Here is a 23,411-nt window from a genome sequence, read left to right on the forward strand (position 1 = left end):
TACATTTACTGTTTCCTGCAGACTATTGTTGGGACTCATTGGTTTATTGATGATAATGGGTGCCCTGCTGGATAAGACACTGAAGTCGGTTGATTACAAACCCACGGCCACGTCCCAAAGAGTCGTCATCAATTACCGCACCGGGACTTCAGGCACCAACGTGCACCAGAGGGCGACAGACTCCGGCGCAGAATTCAGTCCCGGTAGCGATGCCGACCTGGGAGTGCCCGAACAGGTGGAACAGAAGGAAGTACCAACAGGTGAAGACTGCAGAGATTTTATGCTAATCCAGTCAGAAATTGTTCAGCTCACCTGAGCCAAAGTGAGCTACAGTGTAATGTGATCATTTTATTAGTCCATTCATTGTTTCATCTTATTCTTGAAAAACATAACCTGCTCCCTTGGCGGAGGTAATGGCGATGAATAGTCTCATTTTCACTAAACTTGGCAGGTAGCATTGCCTGGGTGAGAAAATATATTCCTGTGATATTTACACAAATTGGAACCACTTGACAGTGTGCAGCGTTGCTTACATGTAATTGTGACATCACATGTCTTGCATTACCATTGTTTTTGAGTGCACATTTTGCAACAATAATCACTAAATGAGATCAATGGCAATTTCTTCAAGCTCTGTATGATATCCTTCAACTCTATCACACTTATTCTATACAACTGTCATGAAAGTCTTTTGAAAGTTGTGAAAGACAAATGGCTCTCCATTGAAATTTTTGTTGCTCATTGAGGGCCTCTGTCAAATTGGTAGTACTTGTAACATTTCGTTTTGAAATTTGTGCTCATCTTCTTGAAGAATGCGCCCAGGCCTGGCATCAGTTTCTGCTAAGCTTTGCCGTCAACCTCAACCTGTCTAAGCTTATGAACGCCAAGACCTCCGATAGCAGTATCAGCTGTCTGAACGGGATCAGGGTCATCAGTATGTCATGGGTTATTCTGGGTCACACCGCATCTTTCGTCCTCGGCACACCCATTGTCGGTGAGAGTTCCCCCTTGCTTGAATTTCTTTCTTTGTCAAGTCTGACAATACCCTGAAGATTTCCAGTGTCATATGGCATTAAAGAGATTTTTTTTAAGCATTTCAATGATTTTCACTTGTGGGACAAGTCATCTTGGAACTGAAACAATATATAGATATTTATCTGTTCAGATGTGATATATCTTGATAAGTTTTACAGAAATGATTGACTAGGCAACCAGACACCAAATTGTACAGATACCACTTTTTTTCGTTTGTTTATTTTTTCCTAGAACTAGGTTGAGTAAGAAAGACAATTTCAATAAGTGACACATAAAAATCATGGCATGGTCATCATCTAAATCATCATTATGTAAAGCGCAATTTTGTCATGAATTAGTAGCATTCCAGTATTAAACAACAACCAATCTAATTGCACTTCTGAATAGTCCAAAACAAGTCAAAGAAAGGATGGAAAATCCTCATGAAGAATAAGGAGAAGAGCTGCAAGCACAACAAAGAGTGTTGTCTCTTTATCAAGCAAGATAAACTGAAGTTTGCTGGAACATTTAAATAATTTCCTGCTTCACATATGCATGGATTTTTGCAACCATTTGATCTCCACTTCAGTTGTCAATCTGATGGCAAGTACCATACAGGCCATAGCTACGCTACTATAATTTTTGTAGGATTATCCAGTAGAGAAGATCTATGCTTGTTTGCTCAATACGAAAATGGTGTTATCTCTTTCCAAACAGGTAACCCCCTAAATATGCTGAATGCCTTTTCTGGCTTTGGCTTCCAGGCGATTGGTAACGCCTTCTTCTCGGTGGATTCATTCTTTTTTCTCAGGTAATCCATTTCTCAGGTATCGCAATTCACATTACAGTATTCAAAATGTTGTTGTGTGAACTTCCTTGTATGTCTACTGTATTCAACATACTTCAAATTTGAAGATCTCTCTCTTTTGATAAGAAACCTTCATGCAAAAGTATGCACTGACTGCACCATGAATATATTACTTCAGGAGTAGGATTATTATTGAACATGTTCAGTGTGAAATCGACATAACCGTATTATCTACAATTCTCCTACAACCAGCTCTTATTGATCAGCTTTTGCTCTGTAGTCTTTACTCAATTGTTATGCCAGAAAAGAAATTGTCATCAAAGGCAAAGGATATATAAAATAGATAATGATTTTGTGACATAATATTTCAGGTAATACCTTACAACTCTTTGCAGTGATTTTACTCATACATTAAGAAGAGAGAGAGAGAAACAGGTAGAGAATGATGATGGTCATTTTTGGGCCAAAGTAAATTCAAAGATATAAGACTTGTTATGCATTACATTAAGTTTTAAGAAGAAGGTTTGGCATTATTTTTGACATGTTCTTGTCAGTGTTTTTTTTTAATGGACACTTTCATCACTCAAAGAGTGTAATGCATGCTAAGCCTAATAAACTATGTCCTGTCGTATGTCTCTCTTGTTCTCAGTGGCTTACTTGTGGCTTACCTAACGCTAGGGAGAATGGCCAAGACCAATGGACACATTCCCTGGCTTTGGTTTTATGTTCATCGTTACTGGAGGTGAGCATTTGCAAGAGGGCAGATTAGAATGAAGCCGCTACTATCATATGCACTGCTGCATTATGTGTGGTTAAGTTCTGAACATGATTTGCTTGTATCATCTGATTGAAACCGCTTCTATGTGAAAACGAAGTGGATGGGAATTTCAGGTGTGTGTGATAATCTTGATTCAACAACTGCATCAGCTGATGAAACAGCAGGGGTTTATGAATATAAAGATATTCTAGTTTCCAACTTGATATTTTCACATTGTTTTACACAATGTTGCAACAAGTGTAAGTTTTCTAAACTTTAGAGATATGAACTATTATCCTCCTGGAACCAAAATTTCAGTGTTTTTTCTACAACTATTTCACCAGTTGTTTTTTATATCAGAGAAAGATTGAATAGATCTCTTTGAATTAATTAAATATTCACAAAACCAGGTATAAATCTTAGCAAAATTGCGAGTTGAGAGAGAAACAGAAACTTTTATTTTCTAATATGTGCCGCAAGTTAAAGACTGAACAGTTAAGTAGGCTCTGACTACGCTGCAAAAGAAAGCAACAATCACACCACTAACAACAAATTGTTCAAATATTTTTTTTTTGTTTTAAATTTTACCTTATCAAGCAATTGTAATGAATCGTTAAAAACCAAAAAAGGTACAGCACAAAAACACATAGATAGGTTTCTTGGACTGGATAGGTTAACAAAAAGTCGCTCATTTCTTCCTCAACTCTTACTTGTTTCAGACTGACCCCAGCACTGGTCATGACTATGCTGATTCAGATGTACATACGGCCCCACCTGGGCAGTGGACCAATCTGGCAGGTCCAGGTCCAAGATGTTTACTGCCCCAAGGAATGGTGGACCAACGTTCTCTACATCAACAACTTTGTAGGCTCGGGTGCGGTGAGTGTAATAAAGCCATGCAACTTTTAAGTCAAGTGCTTCATACCTTTACCATGACAGGCCCGCAAGCTTAAAATCCTATTGATATTGCAAGTGAACATTATTGCCCAGGAGACTGAGTGAATTTAATACCTTTGTGTGCTTAATACAGATTGGCACAGAAAACCCCCATAGCATTGCATATATACCAGACCTCCCAACCTTACTGAATTTAGAGGAAAGAATATGAATTTCGACCATTCCCAGCTCTCGAATTGTTTCAACAAGAGTTTCCTATTTCCTGGATGATTTTACTACACACTCTTATGGGAACTGCTCTTTCTTTCCTACTTTTGAGCCAAATCTTCCCTATTTTTCAGTTAGAAAGGTTGGGAGGTCTGATATACTGTCCAAATTCCCTGGCACAGAAAGGGTTAAATACTTTAACAGGCAGTGCACTGCTCAAGTTCACATTTCTGGTGTGCTCAGATGAAGCCAATCTTTTTCCATCCAATAGGCCTACTGTAAAAGTGGAAATTTTTGTGATGTTGAAAGTTTCGCACATTTCATGCAACGAGAAGTGAGCGAGAAAATAAAAGCACGCAAATATTTTTGCATGCCACATGTTCCAGTACTAGATGTCTTGATTCCGCGGAATTAAAAACACGCAAAAGTCATCTGAGACGGCCAAGCGCGAAAAATATCCACTTTTACAGTAGTTCAGGTATTTATGAATGTGCAAACAAGTTGGACAAATTGTTGGCAGAGAACAATTTTGTCACATTTCGAATATTTTAAGTGCATCATTAAATGTTTTTCAGCATGACAAGATTTACATTTCTGTTTTCTTTCTTTTAAGATGTATTTTGTGTCATTCCATATGTATTCTGATGATAGTCGACTCATATTACATTTTCTTTGCTGCAAATCTGTATTTAGTTGTTTGTGATTCCAAAGCAGTTGTCACCAGCATTGTATTGTCTTAGCTTTTCTCATTATTAGCAGCAAAAGCTCATCCGTCTCTCATGATATTCACTTTTAATAGATGCTCTACCTCCATGAATAGTTCACATTTCACAAACCATCAGTGCTTTAGTGTAGTCCCATCAAATGTGCATGCTTCATCACCTCTGATCAGAATGGCATTAGAGGTCTGTCAGCATGTTCCCTGGCTGCTGTAGTGGCATTTGCTAATAGTCTGATGATTTGACCCAACAGGTTTATAGATCTAGACAGTTTACCATATCGTAGCAATGCTGCACAGTCCCTCATAAGGACCTGGGTGGTTGAATTATTATTAGAAGGATTACATGATCCTTATTTATTGACAGTAAGTTGCAGGACCTCGGTGCGGATTTGCATGAAGAACACAAGCCAAGCAATGTCCCAATTATGGAATGAAACAGAGTAAGAGTTGATTATTGGTCTTGAGGGTGTTTAATAAATCCTTGAACTACACTTACTATGTTACACCTTTTCCAATTCATTCACATCTATGTCTTTTGTACACTCGATTGACTGCTTTCTCTAAAAAATATTGTATGTGGTGACTTTTGCCTCTCTTTTACAATATATATCTTTACAGGTTCTTCCATTTTGGGCTTTCCTAAATCTTTAATCAAAATTAAACATGTGAGGTTTGTGCACTGATGGATTTTATGGTTAGTCTGGAAGACCTAGTGAGAGTTCTGATGAAACTTTATCTCAAAGAAAATCTATTTGTCTGTCTTCTGTCCGAAATTAATATTCATCTTCTTGTTAATATTGTATGCTCATGAATGTCATATTCATGCATCTCTCTTCAGTCTTCAAGTGATGTATGTATGGGAATACTGAACAAATCAACCCAATGATCATGGTACTCTAACATTTAAGCTATCATATGTCGAGATAGCACTGTTGTGTGTTTGTAATCTTTTTATGCTATGGTAACAATTTAGTAAAACATACTACACTGTATGTCAATCAGACTTAGTCCATCGAGCTTGGGTTCTAATAACTTGTCATGTTTAATTCATCTTTACACTGTCCCTGTAGTACTTAAGAGATAGTGCTTCACCTCTTACTATTGCCACTGCACTGGATGTTAGATAGTTTGCGACCAAGCACCCAACATCACACTAAACATCCCTACTGTAATCTTAATCCAAAGATTACCTGAGCATAATAATGCCATCTGAATAAGCCAGTTCGGGGTTCCAGTTTGAGCATGAGCAGAAAAAGGTCATTTGTACCGAGAGACAGGTTGGTTTTTAATTTCACTGAGATAAGCATCTGTAATGCTATGATTATTCATGGAATCCTTATAAATGGTGCCTGCCAGTACATCCACCTGACAGCAAGCCTGGTATTTGGCAATGTTAACCAAAAAGTTTGTTAATGTATTCAAAACAGCACAATGAAGTAGATGCTTCCCAAAGTGTTGATTGACAAACCATTCTGGTCACTTCAGCTACACAGGTTCATTCTTTGTTAGAATATGAGTTCCATAAATTGCTATGTTGGGCAAGCTGCTGCATTATGTTGCTTTGAATAAAGTGAGGTGCCTAACCAACTGAGAAAAATGAAAGGTCATTTGCAGAGACTCCAACTCTCCCGTTTTCGACGGGAGATCTCCCGCCGAAAGCCCATTTTTGCAAAATCTCCCGTTCTCCCGTTTGAGATTTGATTTCTCCCGCCCTGGCTCTGTGTCTCCCGGTGGAAAGGATTTCTTACTTATTGCTATCAGATGTTGAAAGAATAAGCCTTAGATAGCACCAAAGAACATCTAGAACCCTAGGAACTTCGCGCTTCGCACACATCAACTTGGAGTCTCCCGTTTGCTAGGGGTTTCGGGCGGGAGAATCTCCAGATCAGAAGGTGCCTGGGGTTGGAGTCTCTGCATTTGTACCCATGTGCACATGAGCTATCTCCGAACTGGCTTATTCATTTAGCAGGGTTGGACTGCACACTGAAAATAATTGTGCATGCATGAATGCAGTAAGCCAGCGCACATCCACAGGACAGATACCAAATACACTACACCAACATGATAGCCACAAAAGCACATTCAGGACAAAATAATTTCCAAAGAAGCTTACTCCTTCCATGTAACACCAAACCACTTTACTGAGATAACTCTTTTGTGATCTGAAAATAATCATGCCAAGTTGGAAATTTGCCAGTGTTGCTTACTTCATGATCACTGCCTTTTTTATTTATGTGTGTTTTAACTTTGTTTTAATAGTGTTTTGATAACTGTCATTCATGTGTGTTTCCCATACTCGCCTTATCATCTGACAATCAGCTCATCTCCCACCGAGATATGATTCCTGTGTATATCATATATTTCATCGGCATTGTTTTTATTAACGTGTTCCAACCCTGTGAGTTTTATTTCTCATCAGTGCACTTAAAACCAGTGATGTGAGATGGTTTAGGTTTTCACAGTGGTTCATCATTGATGCACTCTTGATAATTTGTTGGTACTGCACAGACTGTTCTTCAGCTGTGAATTCTATTTTGATTTTATGTCAGCATATTTCCTTATCTTTTAGCCACTATATCATTCTCTTTTCTTGCTGTCCCCTGCTTCCCTTTTGTTTACTTGGATACAACTGCATGATTTGACAGGCATTCTTATTCGTGTGTGAAGTCATATCATGCACTGTTCCACATTCCCATCTGCATATCATGGTGCTGAGATACGCATGGATGCAGTTCTTGTTTAGAAACAGACTGGGCCCCATTTCATAAAAGGTTGATATAATACAACTCTTGCTGGAACAGCAATTGTCATGGCAATGACAGGAATCCAGCTTCCTGATTGGCTGTTGCTATGGGAAGTTACCATTCCAGCAAGAGATGCCATCCTAACATTGATTATGAAATGTGGCCCTGTATTCACTACCCAATGCAGGTTTGAAAAGTGAGAGACCATTGATCACAGGAAGCTGTCCCAGAAAGTTCTTGTTATACTCCAAAGTCAACATCTACCTTAGATAACACAAATGAACCTGCTTTCTAGACTTGTGCAATATTCCTGTTCTATGAAGAAGAAGACAATGAATGACCTTTAGATTCTGTGCATCATGATATAAGTACTTGACGTATCTTTTTTTTTTTTTTTGGGGGGGGGGGGGGTGGTATTTGAACTGTAGAGGATATCTTCAAAATTATTACCTCCGCCAAGGGAGGAGGTTATGTTTTCGTTACCGTTGGTTTGTTTGTTTGTTAGTTAGTTTGTCCCTGTGCAAAATAACTCAAAAAGTATAGTTAACAGATTGGGACGAAACTTGCAGGGAAGGTCTAGAATGATACAAACAGATGATTAAATTTTGGTTGTGATCAGAGAATTTTGGGGGAATTTATGACGGAATTTTTGATATTTTGGCAGGTAGGGTCAATGAACTTGGGAGTTCAAGCTGCCCATTTTTTAGGTTTTCATATGTGCACTAAAGTGCACGCTCCACTTTCTGCTAGGGCGAGGTGCGCCGCGCAGCTGAAGGTTTATGACGTAACAAAGGGTTCTACAGATATTGGGAAATCGGGCATGGGTGGAAATCACTGATCTCTATGGAAGAGCTTTTCCCCAATAGTAGAGAGGAGAAAAATCTCTTTGGGAAGAGCAAGATCATCGATGGAAGGTAGCTGCTTGGCGGAGGTCTGCGCTCTCAGAGTGCTTTTCTACTTATTATTATTATTAATTCCAAATTGTGTCATGCCATATATTTACCAAAATGATATGAATTACTATATATTATGTATTCATGGGAAAAACAATCATCAAAACTTTCATGTTAATAGTTGTCAATGTTCTTGACACCTTTTTTGACACTTTTAAAGTGATTTTTGTTTTTGTTACTTTTTTGATACTCTTCTTAGCGGAAGATTGAGTCATTCCTTAGCTATCCATTACATTTCAAATGTTGACTCCTTTAAAGTTGCCCTCAAGACTCATTTGTTCATAACTGCTTTCCGGAAAAATTGCACATTATGTGTGTATATATATTTTTTTTTCATCATTATTGTTTCTTTCATTTTCACATAACATGTGTGTGTAATGATTTTTCTTTGTCACTAATATTCACTTTTCCCTGTATTATTCTTATTATCAGCATTATTGTTATTATGATTAGTAGTAGTAGTAGTAGTAGTAGTAGTAGTAGTAGTAGTAGTAGTACTAGCTATTTTACTGCATTACGCTAAACTGCATTACGATTTAGGTTAAAAATTTACAGAGATCTGAATGGCTTTTCTTATAAGAAGATTCCTGAGCAAGGTATACATTATTGATCCTTCCAACCACTATGGCTTTGATAGATAATGAATGAAAATATAAAACATGTAATGACTGAATGAAGATATTCACATTTGTATACAGCGGACTCTCGTTATAAGGAAGTCTTCAGGATTCGCACTTTTCTTTTTTTGTATCAAAATTTTGTTTTTAACTGAACAAGTAAACATTAAAAAAACATAGAGCCAATTATGCTGTGGCCTGAATGTTTATTTTGTTGTAACAGGAATTTTGTTATAACCGTGTTCGTTATAACAGGAGTACACTCTAGCTCTTTCATGATATATCTATTAAGTTTATACCCACATTTTCTTCTGTTAAGATTCCAAAGACAACCTGAGATCTTACTGTACATTCCTTAGAGCTCTTCCCTGACTTACCAACATTCCATGAGTATTGTATCTGTATCAAACCTCTGGTCCTGCAAGCTCTTGGACTGCATCCATAATCTTTATCATTTGTATACTACACAGATGCTTTTGAACAAGACTGAGTGTAAGTAATGAAATGTTTTAATATCTCACTGTCCAGTGTATAGGATGGGTGTGGTATCTGGCCAATGATATGCAGTTCTTCATCATCAGCCCCTTTCTCCTGATTCTCCTCTATCGGTGAGGTTTTCTCCTTAATCTTTTTAAAGATTCATTTGGTTGCTTGGCAAGCAATAACTTTGGGCAAATCTTTTTGCTAGGAGAGGGTTGGTAGGGATAGTAAGGTATGGGCTGAAAGTAATGAAGTTGATGTTTTTCTTTTACAATGTCATTCCTTCAAGAACAAAAAATAAAAACAAACCAACAAACCAACAAAATGAAACTGATAAAAGTACAATCTTGGAAACTGTAGGCCTACATCATTGAGGAACACCTACTTTGCAAAGATGGGAATGATCAAAAGCCCCCAACCACCACCACCACCACCACCATCATTACCGGTACTACCACCATGACCACTATCACCACTATCACCACCACCACCATTACCAACACCCTCCCCATTACCAACACCCTCCACTATAAATTTCTCTCACCACCGTCACCACCACCACCACCTCACAGCCACGACCTCACCACCACCACCACCATTACCAACACCACCTCCACCATTTCCACCATTTCTACCACCACCTCACCACCACCACCACCACTATTTCTACCACCACCACAATGGCCACTACTACCACCACCACCATCACCAATACCACCTTACCACCACCACAATGGCCACTACTACCACCATCACCACAATCACTACCATCACCACTATTACTACCATCACCACCATCTCAAAGCCATGACCTCACCAGCACCACCACAATCACCACCACCACCATCACTACTTTTGCCACCACACCATCACCACTACTACCACCAATGCTGCCACACCATCACAATCACCACCGCAACCACAACCACCACCATTTATCCAGCTCAATTATGCTACTCTATTCACTGATATCAATTTATTCTCTTTGCTATATGTACATTATCCTTTGACCATCAGGAAGCCAGTTCTTGGATTCCTCTGTCTGGCGGCCCTCTCTGCAGTCAGTGTCATCGTAACAGGTATCATCATGGCAGTCTACCGCTATGAAGCCGTCCTGATGTGAGACATCCCAAACAGTTGTCTTATCTCTTTTAAAATGCTTTACAATAGGAAATGACAGTGTAGTTTCCGTTACTTTTATGTTTATATTATTAGCTACTGTTGTGCGTCTAAGCTTTAGAAGAAGGACCTAGTAGTGTGTGATAAACAGGCCAAGCATTTACCACATGTGATTGATGGAAAATTTGTGAAATGATGGATACAATCAAGTGTTGGATTTTAGATTTATATGTACATGTAGATCATCTCCATTATGGAAGGATGTTTTGTTTTGTTTTTCCTTATATGCATGATCAGGAAAAATTACTCCATGCTTGGCTTTCCTTTTCTATATGGCATAAAAAATGGTGTTACCTCCAAATAGTCATGAAACCATACAGCTAGTTTGTCATAGCAATGGGATTAGGATAGAAATTTTGGAAAACATTAATAGTCTTAATTCTACTTGGTTGCATCAAATGACATACTTCCTTCATCATTTTGCATCACATGTATTTGGAGTAAATTATCTCTGCGGTGCAAATTCTGTGTGAAGAGTTTTCCACTTATGCACTCTGCGAGTGACCAGTGATAGTCTGGAATATGATTTATAATGTACAATGATTCACAATTGATGGGACCACAACAACAACAAAATCATCTGGATATAGACAGACTTAGAGGTTATGTAGCTAATACATTTGTTTTGTTTGTACAAAAGAAACCAACTCATTACTGCAAAGCATTTGTGGCGTGGTCTTGCCGTTCTCCACAGGGATATACTGAATCCGAATTTCAACATGCAGCATCCATTTCAGACGACGATCTACAGCAAGCCGTACTGCCGCATCGCCCCCTATCTGGTTGGCATGGCAATGGGATACTTCCTGGAGAAGTACAGAAACCGAGATCTGAAGATTCACCCCGTATGTATACAGCAGGCAGCAGTTTATTGAGCTTCACATCGACACAACTTTTAAGATGGTCATTGCTGAGAAACCAGAGCAAAAGCATTGTTTTGGACAAATTGATTGTTATATACACTGTCAGGAATTGAGCACTGGTTGTGAATTGAGCACTGGTTTGTTACAGGCGAATGAAACCCAAATGATATATGTGAATTGAGTTTATGCAGAAATATTAGTAGGATACAGCAGTGAAGTTTGAGGAAAATCAGACTATTTTACCCCTGCCTTCTGAAAGAGACAAGGCAAGTGCTGTTTTATTGTGCTAGAAAAATAAAAATATATTCAACTCTGTTGATATTTTCTTAATATTGTTGTCCAACTGTGACATCACAAATTGCTGTGGTCCTCTTATCCAGCAATGCCTGTACTGAAACTGTAAAAATTCATAACGTTGATTAGATTATCTGATTTTCCTAAACTTCACTGATGTGTTCTGCTAATATTTTTTCATGCACACAATCCACATACATGTTTAGAATTCATTCCTATGTATATTACCTTTTAGAAGCAAAACAAATTGTGATAAAATCAGAAGAAGTCAGGAATGTGATATGTAAGGTAGACAGATTACAATGTAATGTTTTTTTCTCTTCTGGAAGTAGATACATAATGTAAATTTTATCTATTTACAAGTAGGATGATAGCGTAGAGGGTAAAATGAGTGGTTTTCTGTGAGCAGGACTATCTTTTTGTTGGTCAGCAAAAGGACAGTTGCTGCATCATATTGGATGGAATAGTTTGTAAATATGTTAGATTCTGTTTGAATCTCCTTGGATAGTATGCACCCACTACAGCAAATTTATCTCGAGCAGAAGGTGTTGGATTCATGGCCTAATGTGATACACGTAAATCGGTGGATGGAATACTGTAAAACATGATATATTCGCAGCATGAATTTTTCGCGAATTGGAGCCGACAGCCTTTTTCGTGGCATGAAATTTTCGCGAAGTGCCACTGGCGTTCAATGCATATAGTGTAAACAAGGACTTTCGCGTGCATTTTAATTTCGCGAATCTTGGCGTTCGCGAAATTTGCGAAATTAAAGTGCACGCGAAAATTCCTCGTTTTACAGTAGTTTGAAAAGATTCAAATTTAGTCTGATAGTGTTCACATTTGAATAGTCTATGCACCTCTTTCCCAGATACTGGTGTTGATAGGCTGGATGGCTGCCATGGCAACGGGTCTGGCGCTGGTGTACGGGCTGTACGGGTACTTCCACAACCACCCAGCCACAGTGTCAGGCAGTGCTGCCTACATGGCCCTGTGTAGGCTGGGCTGGTCAGCCTGCCTCTGCTGGGTGGTCTTTGCCTGCAGGTTTGGCTATGCAGGTGCGTATCCTCCCATCCCCTCGTACCTACTGTTCAAGAATGTTTCATTTCCCAGTCTCTCAAAACAGGGTTTGCAGTTTGCATGATCATTGTTATTATTATCTCCATCTTTTTATGTAATGTATGATATGTTACATGTACAGCATAGATTGTTGGGCATATGGACAAGCAAGGATTAAAGGTCATTGTTTACCCTATCATGAAACTGTTTTCTTACGATATAATATTGTTAAATTCACATGAGGACATGGCTATAAAGTTAATCTCACTTACAGTCTAAATATTTCAACATTAAAAAGCTTTAAAAATTCATTTTGCTGCACTTGTTCACGCAGGTGACCCTTTAGGTAGAAAACTAAACTTCTTTTATGTAGCACTTCAGCATTGTTTTTGTCACTTTGTTTAATCTACTCTGAAAGCTATGTCATGATTGTGTGATCCTGAAAATGGAATGGTGAAAACAATGGTGAAACCTATATGCTGACTGAAATGTCAAGATCATGTAGGTCCTTGATAAGATGACACATCCAAGAAAGAATGCATAGTGTAACATAAAACCACCCACCAGATATATTTTATATGAACTGCTTGAAATTCTCAGGACAATCTAAAGTGTGCTTTTCCGACATTACCCCAGTTCTTGAAAGTCTTTACTGGCTACCAAAGTCTACAAGAATAGAATTTAAAATTCTGTTCCACACATAAAAAAGCAGGAGGCCTACAATTTTTGGCTCCTTGAGACTTGCAAAATCTTGTCTCAGAATATGTTCCTAGCAGAAATACCTGCTCTAGCACTAGTAAACACTTAACAGTCCAAAGAATTATCTCAACTCTTAGAGCCTAAGGCTTTTATTTCTGCAGCCTCATCTTTTTGGAATGCTCATTTACTGAGGATCCAGTTGGCAGGTTCAAAGAAACATTTACAAAGAATCTGAAGTCTTATAATCATATTATGTTGTTTTATTCATGGCATAATTCATTATGTCCTTCTGTGCCTCAGAATGAGTTTCTAGATTGATTGGGTGCACGTCACGAGACAGATACCTTCAAGTCATACAGCCCATGAGTCATAAAGCCCATAAGTCATACAGCCCATGAGTTATACAGCTCACAAGTCATACAGCTCACGAGTTCGACACTAAGCAAACAAGGTCCTCGAAGCCGACACATTAAGCCCCCAGCTGTATCTCTCAAACTCATGGGCTGTTTTTACCTAGTGTCAAACTCGTGGGCTTTCCTTGCCTAGTGTCGAAACTCGTGGGCCGTATGACTCATGGGCCTGTTTTCAATGCCGAACTTGTTGGCTGTATGACTCATGGGCGTCGGTCTCGTGAGATGACCCTAATTGATTGATGGCACGTTACAAATGCTTATCTTGAACTGTTACACCAAGAGGCTTTCATACATTCGTTGCAAACTTGCAACCTTTCACAGGATGGGTGAATGATTTCCTGTCCTGGGAGCTGTGGATACCAATGAGTCGGGTCACCTACGGAGCGTACCTCCTCCATCCCATCATCATATCAACCTTCCAGTCCAATTACCGTAACACCTACTACCTCTCCATGTACACACTGGTAAGAAGACTGTAGGCTGCTGTTGGAAGCGAGCCACAGATATCTGTGCCTCCAGTGTGTGTTTGTGTGTCGTGGTCAAGTTATCATTTGAATGTGATATATGTGTACACTGCACTCCTGTTATAATGAACACAGTTACGACGAAATTTCGGATACAACAAAGTAAAATTCAGGGCCAAAAATCATGATCTAGATATCTTCATACACTTTATTTATTTATTTATTATAATTTTTTTTTTGATAGAACAAAATTTTGATATAACGAAAGAAAACTGCTGGTCCCAAGGACTGTCATTATAATGGGAGTCCCTGGTACTTAATTCTGAGCCATGTAGCATAAAAGCTGAAAGCACAGATAAGTCAGAAAACAGACATAAGTCAATGAATACTCAATTCTGATTGATGGACACCTGACTTACGGTTGGTTGCATTGATGCAACACAGCTCTTGATTTACAAATCATTCTGAGACAGTATCAATAGTGAGGAGCAGAAGCAGCATTTCAGCCAAAATATTTCCTGACTAAAGCAGGTTTGGCTCCTTGATTGTGTGGTGAAAATAAAAATGTACCTGGTACAAGATTTGTTTCCTAGAATTTATGGTGAACTTGGGCAGGGTTCCTTCTTATATGTAGTTCCTGATTAATTGGGCAGATATGTTCCATGAATTTCAATATTGCTTATGCTGCTGTTAATGTCTCAGTTCCCTATTCCTTGAGGGAAAAAAAAATGTTTCATGACATTTGCTTCTGTGACATTCGCTCCCATGAAATATCTGCATGCTAAAGCCAGACAAAAATTCTACCCACAAACATAACCCTCACCCTAATCTAATCCTCACATCAAACTAAACCTAAAACCCTAGCACAACCCTAACCCTGAGTACTTGGAGAAAATAAGACTGGAGTAATTGTTGCTGGAGCAAATGTTGTCACCGAAAAAAAACCCAAAACAAAACAAAACAAAGCAAAACACATCCTGCTTACTCAATACTGTGCTACATTTTTCTCTCAAAATGTTTAGTGATTATCTTACTGTGACTTTATCTCACCCCCCCCCCCCCCCCCAACAGGCCTTTGAATTTACAGGAATATTTGTTCTGGCGTACTGTGGAGCAGTCCTGATGGGGCTATTCATCGAGTTCCCGATGGCAAACCTGGAAAAGATGATTATTCCCTCTGGCCAGAAGAAAGCAAACTAAAGCCATTGTAGTTTGTCTATGGAATGAATGGATGAATGACATATTGGACAACAGAATTGCCAGAGAGAAACCAAGGAACTAATCATTGCCTTTCACAGCTCTTCATGTTTATAATCATTGCTGGATACCCATTCAATCATTCTCAAGTGATAATTGACATGTTTTTGCAATTTTCCTGCCATCTCATTTTCTTTACAATGTACATGTACCTCTTCTATATCTTATTTTGCTGCCGTAGCAAGTTTGTAGAGAAGTCGTGGAAATGATAATTTTCACATATCCAGCATTGTGTATTATGTACTAGAATTTATATTAGGCCTCATTCATAGAATTGATACGACAGAGTTTGTTCGGAAAATGTGTGTTGACAGCTTTGTTATGCCAATTATGTCTGAAATAATTATGTGGTCTTTAAAACATTTTTGATAAATAAACCAATAGTTACCAATAATTGAAGATTACTGATATGCTGCACCGGAATGCAGTAAACATTTGCTGCAGTCATTTATTGGAAAGGAGACTGTAATATAAGTCTCCAATACATGTACACACAAACCCTGTTATGATGAGCATGGATATGACATTCCATTAGGAGATAATTGTCTGATAAACCATGGCCCTATTTTGAAGAGTTATAATTGAGTTGATTTCTATCATAAGTCTGGCAGCCTGTGTGGTAAGGAAATTTATAATAGATCATATCTTTTGATAAAACAGGGCCCTATTGTTGTTCTAGTTATTTACTTTGTCCATGTCGTCAAGATTTCTTTAAAAAGAAGCAATTTTTGCAGTGCTGTACCCTCAAGCTCACTTTATCAGGGTTTGCCCATACAATGAGAGGCCGTATTCCAAATAGCTGCATGCCATAAAATGCTGACATTATCTTTTTCTTTGATACATCCTTCATCTGTACTGCCCACTCATGAAAATATCAATTTGCAAAATGTTAACCCTAATACTCCTGAGGTATTGTCAGCTTTGTTATAACTGGGGGGCATAATGCCCACCCCCTCCCCCGGATCTTGGTCGTTGATCACGCGATTGCCTCAAAATTTTTTCATGAGGCTTGAGAATGAAGTAATCTACAAAGCTGTATTGCTGAATTTACAAAAGTCCTTTTGTTTTATTTCATTTACGCAAGAAATTGTATATACTAACTTTAGTTATTTTTCACTTAATAAAGCTTCATTAATAGTAATTTTTGGTACAAATGTCTTTTTCAACTTACTTATCAATTCCTTTAAGAAAGTAATAGTTGGTGATTTTCATTTCTAATGTATTTAATTGTTTTCAGATTTTCTTATACATTTATATATTATTTTTTCAACCTTGTTTGGCTATTTGGGTGTGTATGAGAGAGTGTGTTTGTTGTATTTCCTTTACTTTATTTGAGAAAGTTATGATACTTTCTAAAAAGTACTTACAGAATTTGGAAAAGTTTCTGATTTTATCAACAGGTTTATACACAGTCATATGTGGAAATAGCGAAATTTCAGCAACATATGTTCAGTTAATGTAACCTGACACCCAAACCATACCTGTCCAATTATAAAGTTTGTATGAAAATGTGCATGAAGGATCACAAAAAAGTAAAGTAATTTTGCATTGAAACATTAAGGTGTTAGGAAGTACCAACAAGAATTTCCCCAGGAGTATTAGGGTTATACCATTGTTTGATGATTCCACTCTGATGAATGCAGCTGGCCAGTCGTGAAATTGTACTATTTTAGAAAAACTTTCTTAATGTAGAACTTGAATGTTTATTGATGTACATTGTAAATGTGTGAATTTAATTCATAGATACCTCAGTGTTCAGAGTGAATGATGTGCTTTGATTAGTAAAATGTATACCTCAGTGTGTGAAATGAGTAGTGTACCATGACTGAACTTTTATAAGGCTGTAGAGGGTAGCAGACTTTACTAGAGGTACATTGTATGCTGAATTTGTTTGTTAAAGAGCGTCTGCAGCACCAGGTAACAAAACTACAATTATATTTGTTGTTGGTTTCTTTATTAAAACATGAGGATAGAGTACAAAGACATTGAAGTTAGATCCGTTGTCACATATGGTATCATATAGGACTAACGTGCTTAAGGCGCAGTAGGACAAGTGTGTTATGAAGTACAAACATCATTACACAAACATGCACATGAAAATGAATGAAACAATAATGATGATGGGGACAAAAATCATAATATACAATTTTACTGGAAAGCAGTTACGAACAAATGAATCTTAAGGGCAACTTTAAAGGAGTCAATATTTGAAATGTAACAGATAGCTTGTGGCAACTGTACTCTTGATAACAGCTTAACTTCAGCAATCTTCGTATTAATGCTAACAGTAATTGGCTCTATCATCCAACAGCGCCCCCACAACCACTGGGACTACCTCCTGAACCACTTTTGAAAATTAAAAAAAAGAAAATGCTAGAGTTTGAACAATCCTTGCAAAAAAGTGTGTTAAATCTGAGATCTAAAAATACATGCAACTGAAAATTTCTGACTTCTGTGAAAAGTGAGTGACACATATATTGCCAGAGTCAAATGAGGTACGTGGAACAGATAAGATCAAGAGATTACTTTAACTCATTGAAGACAAGTCCAGAGTACTCTTGTCAGGAAGTTGTTCATAGAAAATGCGTGTTGTAGCAAAATCAGTCCATCCTCAACGGGTTAATCAATGACTGAAAAGTAATTCTGTTCCCTTGTCACAAAATTTTGCTATTCTCCATCTCAGAATTGCTGATATCTTATTGCAACATGTATGTCATATGCGGTTTGCCCATAGCTGTGCAATATAGTATGTACATGTACTTCGTTTTATAGAGATATGTGTTGGCAGTATAGTACCTAATTTGCTGCATTTGCTGGACACAGAAGTATATATATGTATATATATATATATATATATATATATATATATATATATATATATATATATATATATATATATCGTCGCTGGGGTGACAAGACCTTGTATCTGCAATTTTGGTGAAAATGACTTTTTTTATTAATAGTCAAATAATGGGTTAAGTGATGTCCTGACCAAATCCTAACTGTCTTACTCCAAAAATGAAGCCACCACAGCATGTCAAAGGAAACGCTATGTCATTCGCTATAGTGCTTTGGCCGCGATGTTTTTTGGCTCTCCTGAATATTTGACATTTTGTAGATACGAGGTCTTGTCGCCCCAGCGACGCTATATATATATATATATATATATATTACTTACAAAACTGTCGGTATTCTTAAAAGTGTATTACCTCTGCTTTTAATGGAAATTGTCATTTTTATTGGAATGATGATTATATGATGGGTGAAGGATAGAGTTGAGAAGGTTGAAGATCTCAAAATGTAAAGAAGCTTGGGCTATAATTGTATTCTGTCTTTGGCATATGGGTGCATCCTTTTTCCAAGTGTGTTCATGTACAATTTTAACCAACTTTCAAATTTTGATATTTTGATTGGTTGAATTCTTTCAAACAATACATTTCAAATGTATGTGTGAGAATATGTGATGTGGATGAAGTCATTAAAAAAATATTTTCTTCTCATGGTATTTTGAAATTCTCCAATCTCAATAGCTTTGGATTGATATCCTGTATAACTTGTTCCTATTTCCATCTACAAACCTATGGACAGAAAGCCAGCCATCAAAATAACTATTAGGTTGTATTCTGGAAATGGGCCTCGGTGATTTATAGATACTGCTAAGTGTACAGGAGTATATGTGTGTGTTTGTATTTATCTGTCTGTCTGTACATATGCATTCATGAATGCATCCAGAAATTGGACACCAAAAGAGTCATCATATCTTTCTATTCAGATGCAAGGAACCTCAGATCAAGGGCAAATGTTTCAAACTTGGTCCCATGTTTGTTAAGACACACAGGCTATTGGTTTTTTGAGTAGATGACATTTAGATAGAATGTAGTGATATGAGACTTGAGGGCAATGTTTTTATTGAAACTCCCCCAAACTTGGATCCAGTATTTTGCCGGCTACTCCTGTTATGACTAAGTCCTCTGGACTGGTAATGAAGGGAATTAACTTGGCACCATAGTCGTTAGTGATAATTCTTTGGGGATCTACTGGTTGAGGTGAGGATTCAGGTTTATAACATTCCTAAGTGAGATAATGAGAAACCTCTTATGAAATATCAAAGAGCATTTACTGGTAATTTTAAGAAGGATTCAATATTTATTTGAATCTCCTTGTTTCACCTTGTTTGTTGATATCTCGGCCATTTCAAAACTGATTTTTATCAAATAAACTTTTGATACCTCTTAGAATTACATTCTCCTTGACATCTCATCAATAGAGTGGTTTCTGAATATCTCACAAAACGTAAAAAGCTACACTATAAATTCTCACCTCAACCAGAACTGTACAGTCCCTTTAACTTCGTTGTAATAAGATTTGTTAACTGTTTTCGTTGTACGGAAGTGATAAAAAACAAACAAACATACTGACAGGAAAGGTCCATGTTTGAAGGTTTTTGCAACCATATGTTTGTTGAGCATGTGTGGGCAAGTGTATATGACCTCTGTGTGTGTGTGTGTGTGTGTGTGTGTGTGTGTGTGTGTGTGTATCTGTCTGTCTGTGTTTGTTGTGCACTATTATGGTTGTGACAGATATGTATCCTCATTTGAAGAAAAAATATCAATTCCAAAAACAAGTTGGTGTCTGTAAACAAGTTTGTAGTGACGGCGCCCTCAGTGTTCCGACTTTGGATGCCAATGCTCATTTCTTGTGTGTGCTCTATGGGCCACATTTCTTTTCAGATTTTTTTCAACTTTGGCAAAAAGGTGCATTATAGTGAAATAAAGATGTCCATATTGTTTTTGGTGGTGACGCCCTCGCTTGTTCCGTCTTTACGGTCTGCTTGTGTGTGCGACCCTGCCTTGTTTCTTGACCGATTTTATTCAAATTTGGTATGCCATGAATCATAGTCAAATCTATACACCTACACCTAGAAATGTATTTGGATTTTATTGTATCCTGCAACAGTTGCCATATCATAAAAAAAAATTCTGGCCTATAAAGTAATCCAGATGGAGTACGGGAGACGGGTTCGGGGGATACATGTGAGTCGATTGCGAGTGCTTCTAGTTAAATCACACTAATATTTTTTCCAAACTGACTTCTATTTCATGTTACAGATGGGGTGGGGAAATCATTCAAGATCAAAGATACTGTATTTCATTGTCATGTAATATAAGTAGAATTTGTTTTTGGACATTTGTGGAGAGTGCATAGGTATTACAAACAGAATGGTATACATAACAACATGCAAAATATACACAATTATGGGTGCAATATTTGGACATCATTTTTCTATCAAAAAAAAAATCAGAATCGTGGAATTAGGGGGCAAAATGATATGTTCGCCCCTCCCCTTTTATTTTTCGGGGGTGGGGGGGGGGGAGAGACAATTTAACTGCCCCCTTTGCCCTCCAGGAGCAGTGCCCCTGCATACGAGCATGTAGCTCCATGATACAAGGAAGCTTTTGCATTTTTAGATTTCAAATGAAAATATCTCGTAAACACATGATGGAATTTTCGAAATTTTCTATCCCAAAAGTGTACTGAATTTATGAAGAGGAACCAATAAGCTGGAAAAAGGGTTAAATGAGCTAGAGGAGAAATTCCCTCAAACACATATGAATTAAAAAAAAAAACTGAAGTGACAGATCTGGTGCACACTGATGTTGGGGGTGGGTAAATAATCCCACTCCCACTCAAGTGAGATTTTGCATTATCAGAATTGAAATTCAGCATTTTGGTGCACACTTTGGGTGAAATATTTGTACAGTTAAAAAAAAGGAACGTTTTCCACATCTCCGGTAGCTACTACTTGGGGGCAAAGTTGCCCCCCACCGATCGACGTACAATCAAAAAAGGCCTACACGGCGTAATTTAGTTCCTACCAGGGAGGTGAGACGAATAACCTCAACTGGATCATTAGTTGATCGGCGGAAGGTGTTGGGGGAGGGGGGGGGGGGGCGATCGAAGGTATAAGCCTATTGTAGCTCGTCAGAGAGGCCGCTGAACGAGTGGAGCTCCACCCCCTTCTTGGCTAGCTGTTACCCATAAAACAACATAAAATATGGAATTCTCTGCCAGACCCACTGAGAAGTCAGATGCCAATAGACAATTTCAAACAAAAACTCAAAACGTATCTATACAAAGTAGCCTATGATTGTTAAATTTGAAGTCATTTATTCCCCGTAGTACTGGCAACTCTGACCTTTTATGTACGTTTAAGAAATATTATATATATAGTTATTGTAGAGTAATATATTGTGTTTGGTAAATTGTAATTTTTGTTGCTATATCATGGTATAATTTGTTTGTTTGTTTGTAAAGCGCATTGAAATTCTTTTCAAGTCTGAAATGCGCTATATAAGAATTTGTTATCATTATTATAAAAAAGAACACAAAAACAACAACAAATTTAAGCCTTTACGTTTCGAGGATTATATTGACCCACCCGCAGACACAGGGAAATTCCCGGAAGTTTTGGGTTTGTACGTATAGGGGAGGAGGGATATATAGTCACCATGATCGTCTGGTGACCCAGCTACAATAAGCGCCATACTTGACTTCCGCGCCCATTTTGCTGCACCTGCTAACTAATCACACCTGTCAGATCTGCCTCAGAACAAAATGATAAAGAACCCCCCCCCCCCCTCCCCCCGGAAAAAAAAAAAAAAAAAAAAAAAAAAAAAAAAAAAAAAAAAAAAACCTTAACAGTGAGCCTGCAATGTTGCTGATGTATCGAGCAGTCTCGTTCACGTGATGCGATCAGCTGTCCTGTGATTGCGCAATGTTGTCAGGCTTGAGCGACGGTGTATTATGTCAGCGGCTAAATATACCGGTAACATCAACACAACAGCAGCCACGAGGGATGCAGCTTTTACGAGTCACCCCTTGGACCTCTGAACCGAACGGCCGGGGCAGTGTCGGTTGGCTGTCGCCTCAGCTCATGATCCTGGCAGCTAGGACTGCATCTTTAGGCCTGTGGTATGAACTTCATGAAGTACAAGTGGGCGTTGCTGCAGTGAGCGTGATTTGTGCTGCTCTACTACCGTTTTCGGATCAATACGACACCACCATCACCTGTAGTAGTGGATATAAATGTAGGATTGGATGGAACACTGGAAGCACCAGATGCACCACTCAGTCGGAGCTACAGCGATTAGGTAGGACCTAGTAAATTTACCTGTGCAGATGCATAGTACCCGCCCTGGCAATATCTTCCAATGGCTGACTCATACGTACATTTAATACTTTATGAGTATGAGTGAAGTATGTTCCAGGGGGTGTATCACGAAGTCGAACTTAATTAATTGAGATTGACTGAAAATTATGGTATGCCACCAGTGGCCACTGCACTGGTTTCCTTGTTCAATTTCATTAGGCTATCATCGCCCACTTCATATTTTCAGTAATGTGTACAGAATAATTCTACTGTTATTTAGTTTATCTTGTTATCAGTGCGCTGGTTATATACATGGAAAAGGTCTCCAAAATCTTAAAGGACCAGTCCAACTTCATATACGTGGATTGAGTGAATGCAACAATATGATATTAGTAGAACACATCAGTGAAAGTTTGGGGAAGATCGGACAATCCGATTAAGTACAAAAGTTATGAATTTTTAAAGTATTTGTGCAGTCACTGCTGGGTGAGAAGACTACTACAGTGTATGATGTCATGCATACAATGATATAAAGAAATTAACTAGAAAGAGAATTTCACAAAAATTCATTTTTTGAATAAAGAGCATATTTTTACGACTTGTTACTGTATACTGACATACTATTCCCCTTGCCTTCTGAAAGAGAGCAGTCAATTGTAAGTGTTCTTTTGTTATGCGAGAAAAGTGAAAATATGTTGAATTTTCTTTCTTTGTTGCTGTATACTGATGTGACATAATAAGTTATAGTAGTCTTCATCCAGCATATTGAGTGAGCAAAAACTTCACAAATTCATAACTTTTGAATGAATTATCCGATTTTTCTCAAACTCTCACT

At 38.0% G+C, this 23,411-nt stretch overlaps 1 protein-coding gene across 1 annotated transcript; it reads left to right on the forward strand.

The window, feature by feature from the left end:
• Window positions 1-55: 55 nt before the first annotated feature.
• On the forward strand, window positions 56-15,909 carry LOC139724522 (nose resistant to fluoxetine protein 6-like). Its single transcript, XM_071635658.1, has 11 exons — window positions 56-260; window positions 812-994; window positions 1,732-1,825; window positions 2,472-2,564; window positions 3,299-3,458; window positions 9,247-9,326; window positions 10,216-10,317; window positions 11,072-11,222; window positions 12,406-12,592; window positions 14,027-14,169; window positions 15,241-15,909. Exons 1-11 carry the CDS (start codon window positions 56-58, stop codon window positions 15,367-15,369), a joined length of 1,527 nt encoding a protein of 508 aa, XP_071491759.1. The 3' UTR covers window positions 15,370-15,909.
• The last annotated feature ends 7,502 nt before the right edge of the window (window positions 15,910-23,411 follow it).

This window comes from Diadema antillarum, unplaced genomic scaffold (assembly GCF_040938485.1).
Source record: "Diadema antillarum isolate AM-2024a unplaced genomic scaffold, OU_Dant_1.0 scf00000015, whole genome shotgun sequence".
Lineage (NCBI taxonomy): Eukaryota > Metazoa > Echinodermata > Echinoidea > Diadematoida > Diadematidae > Diadema > Diadema antillarum.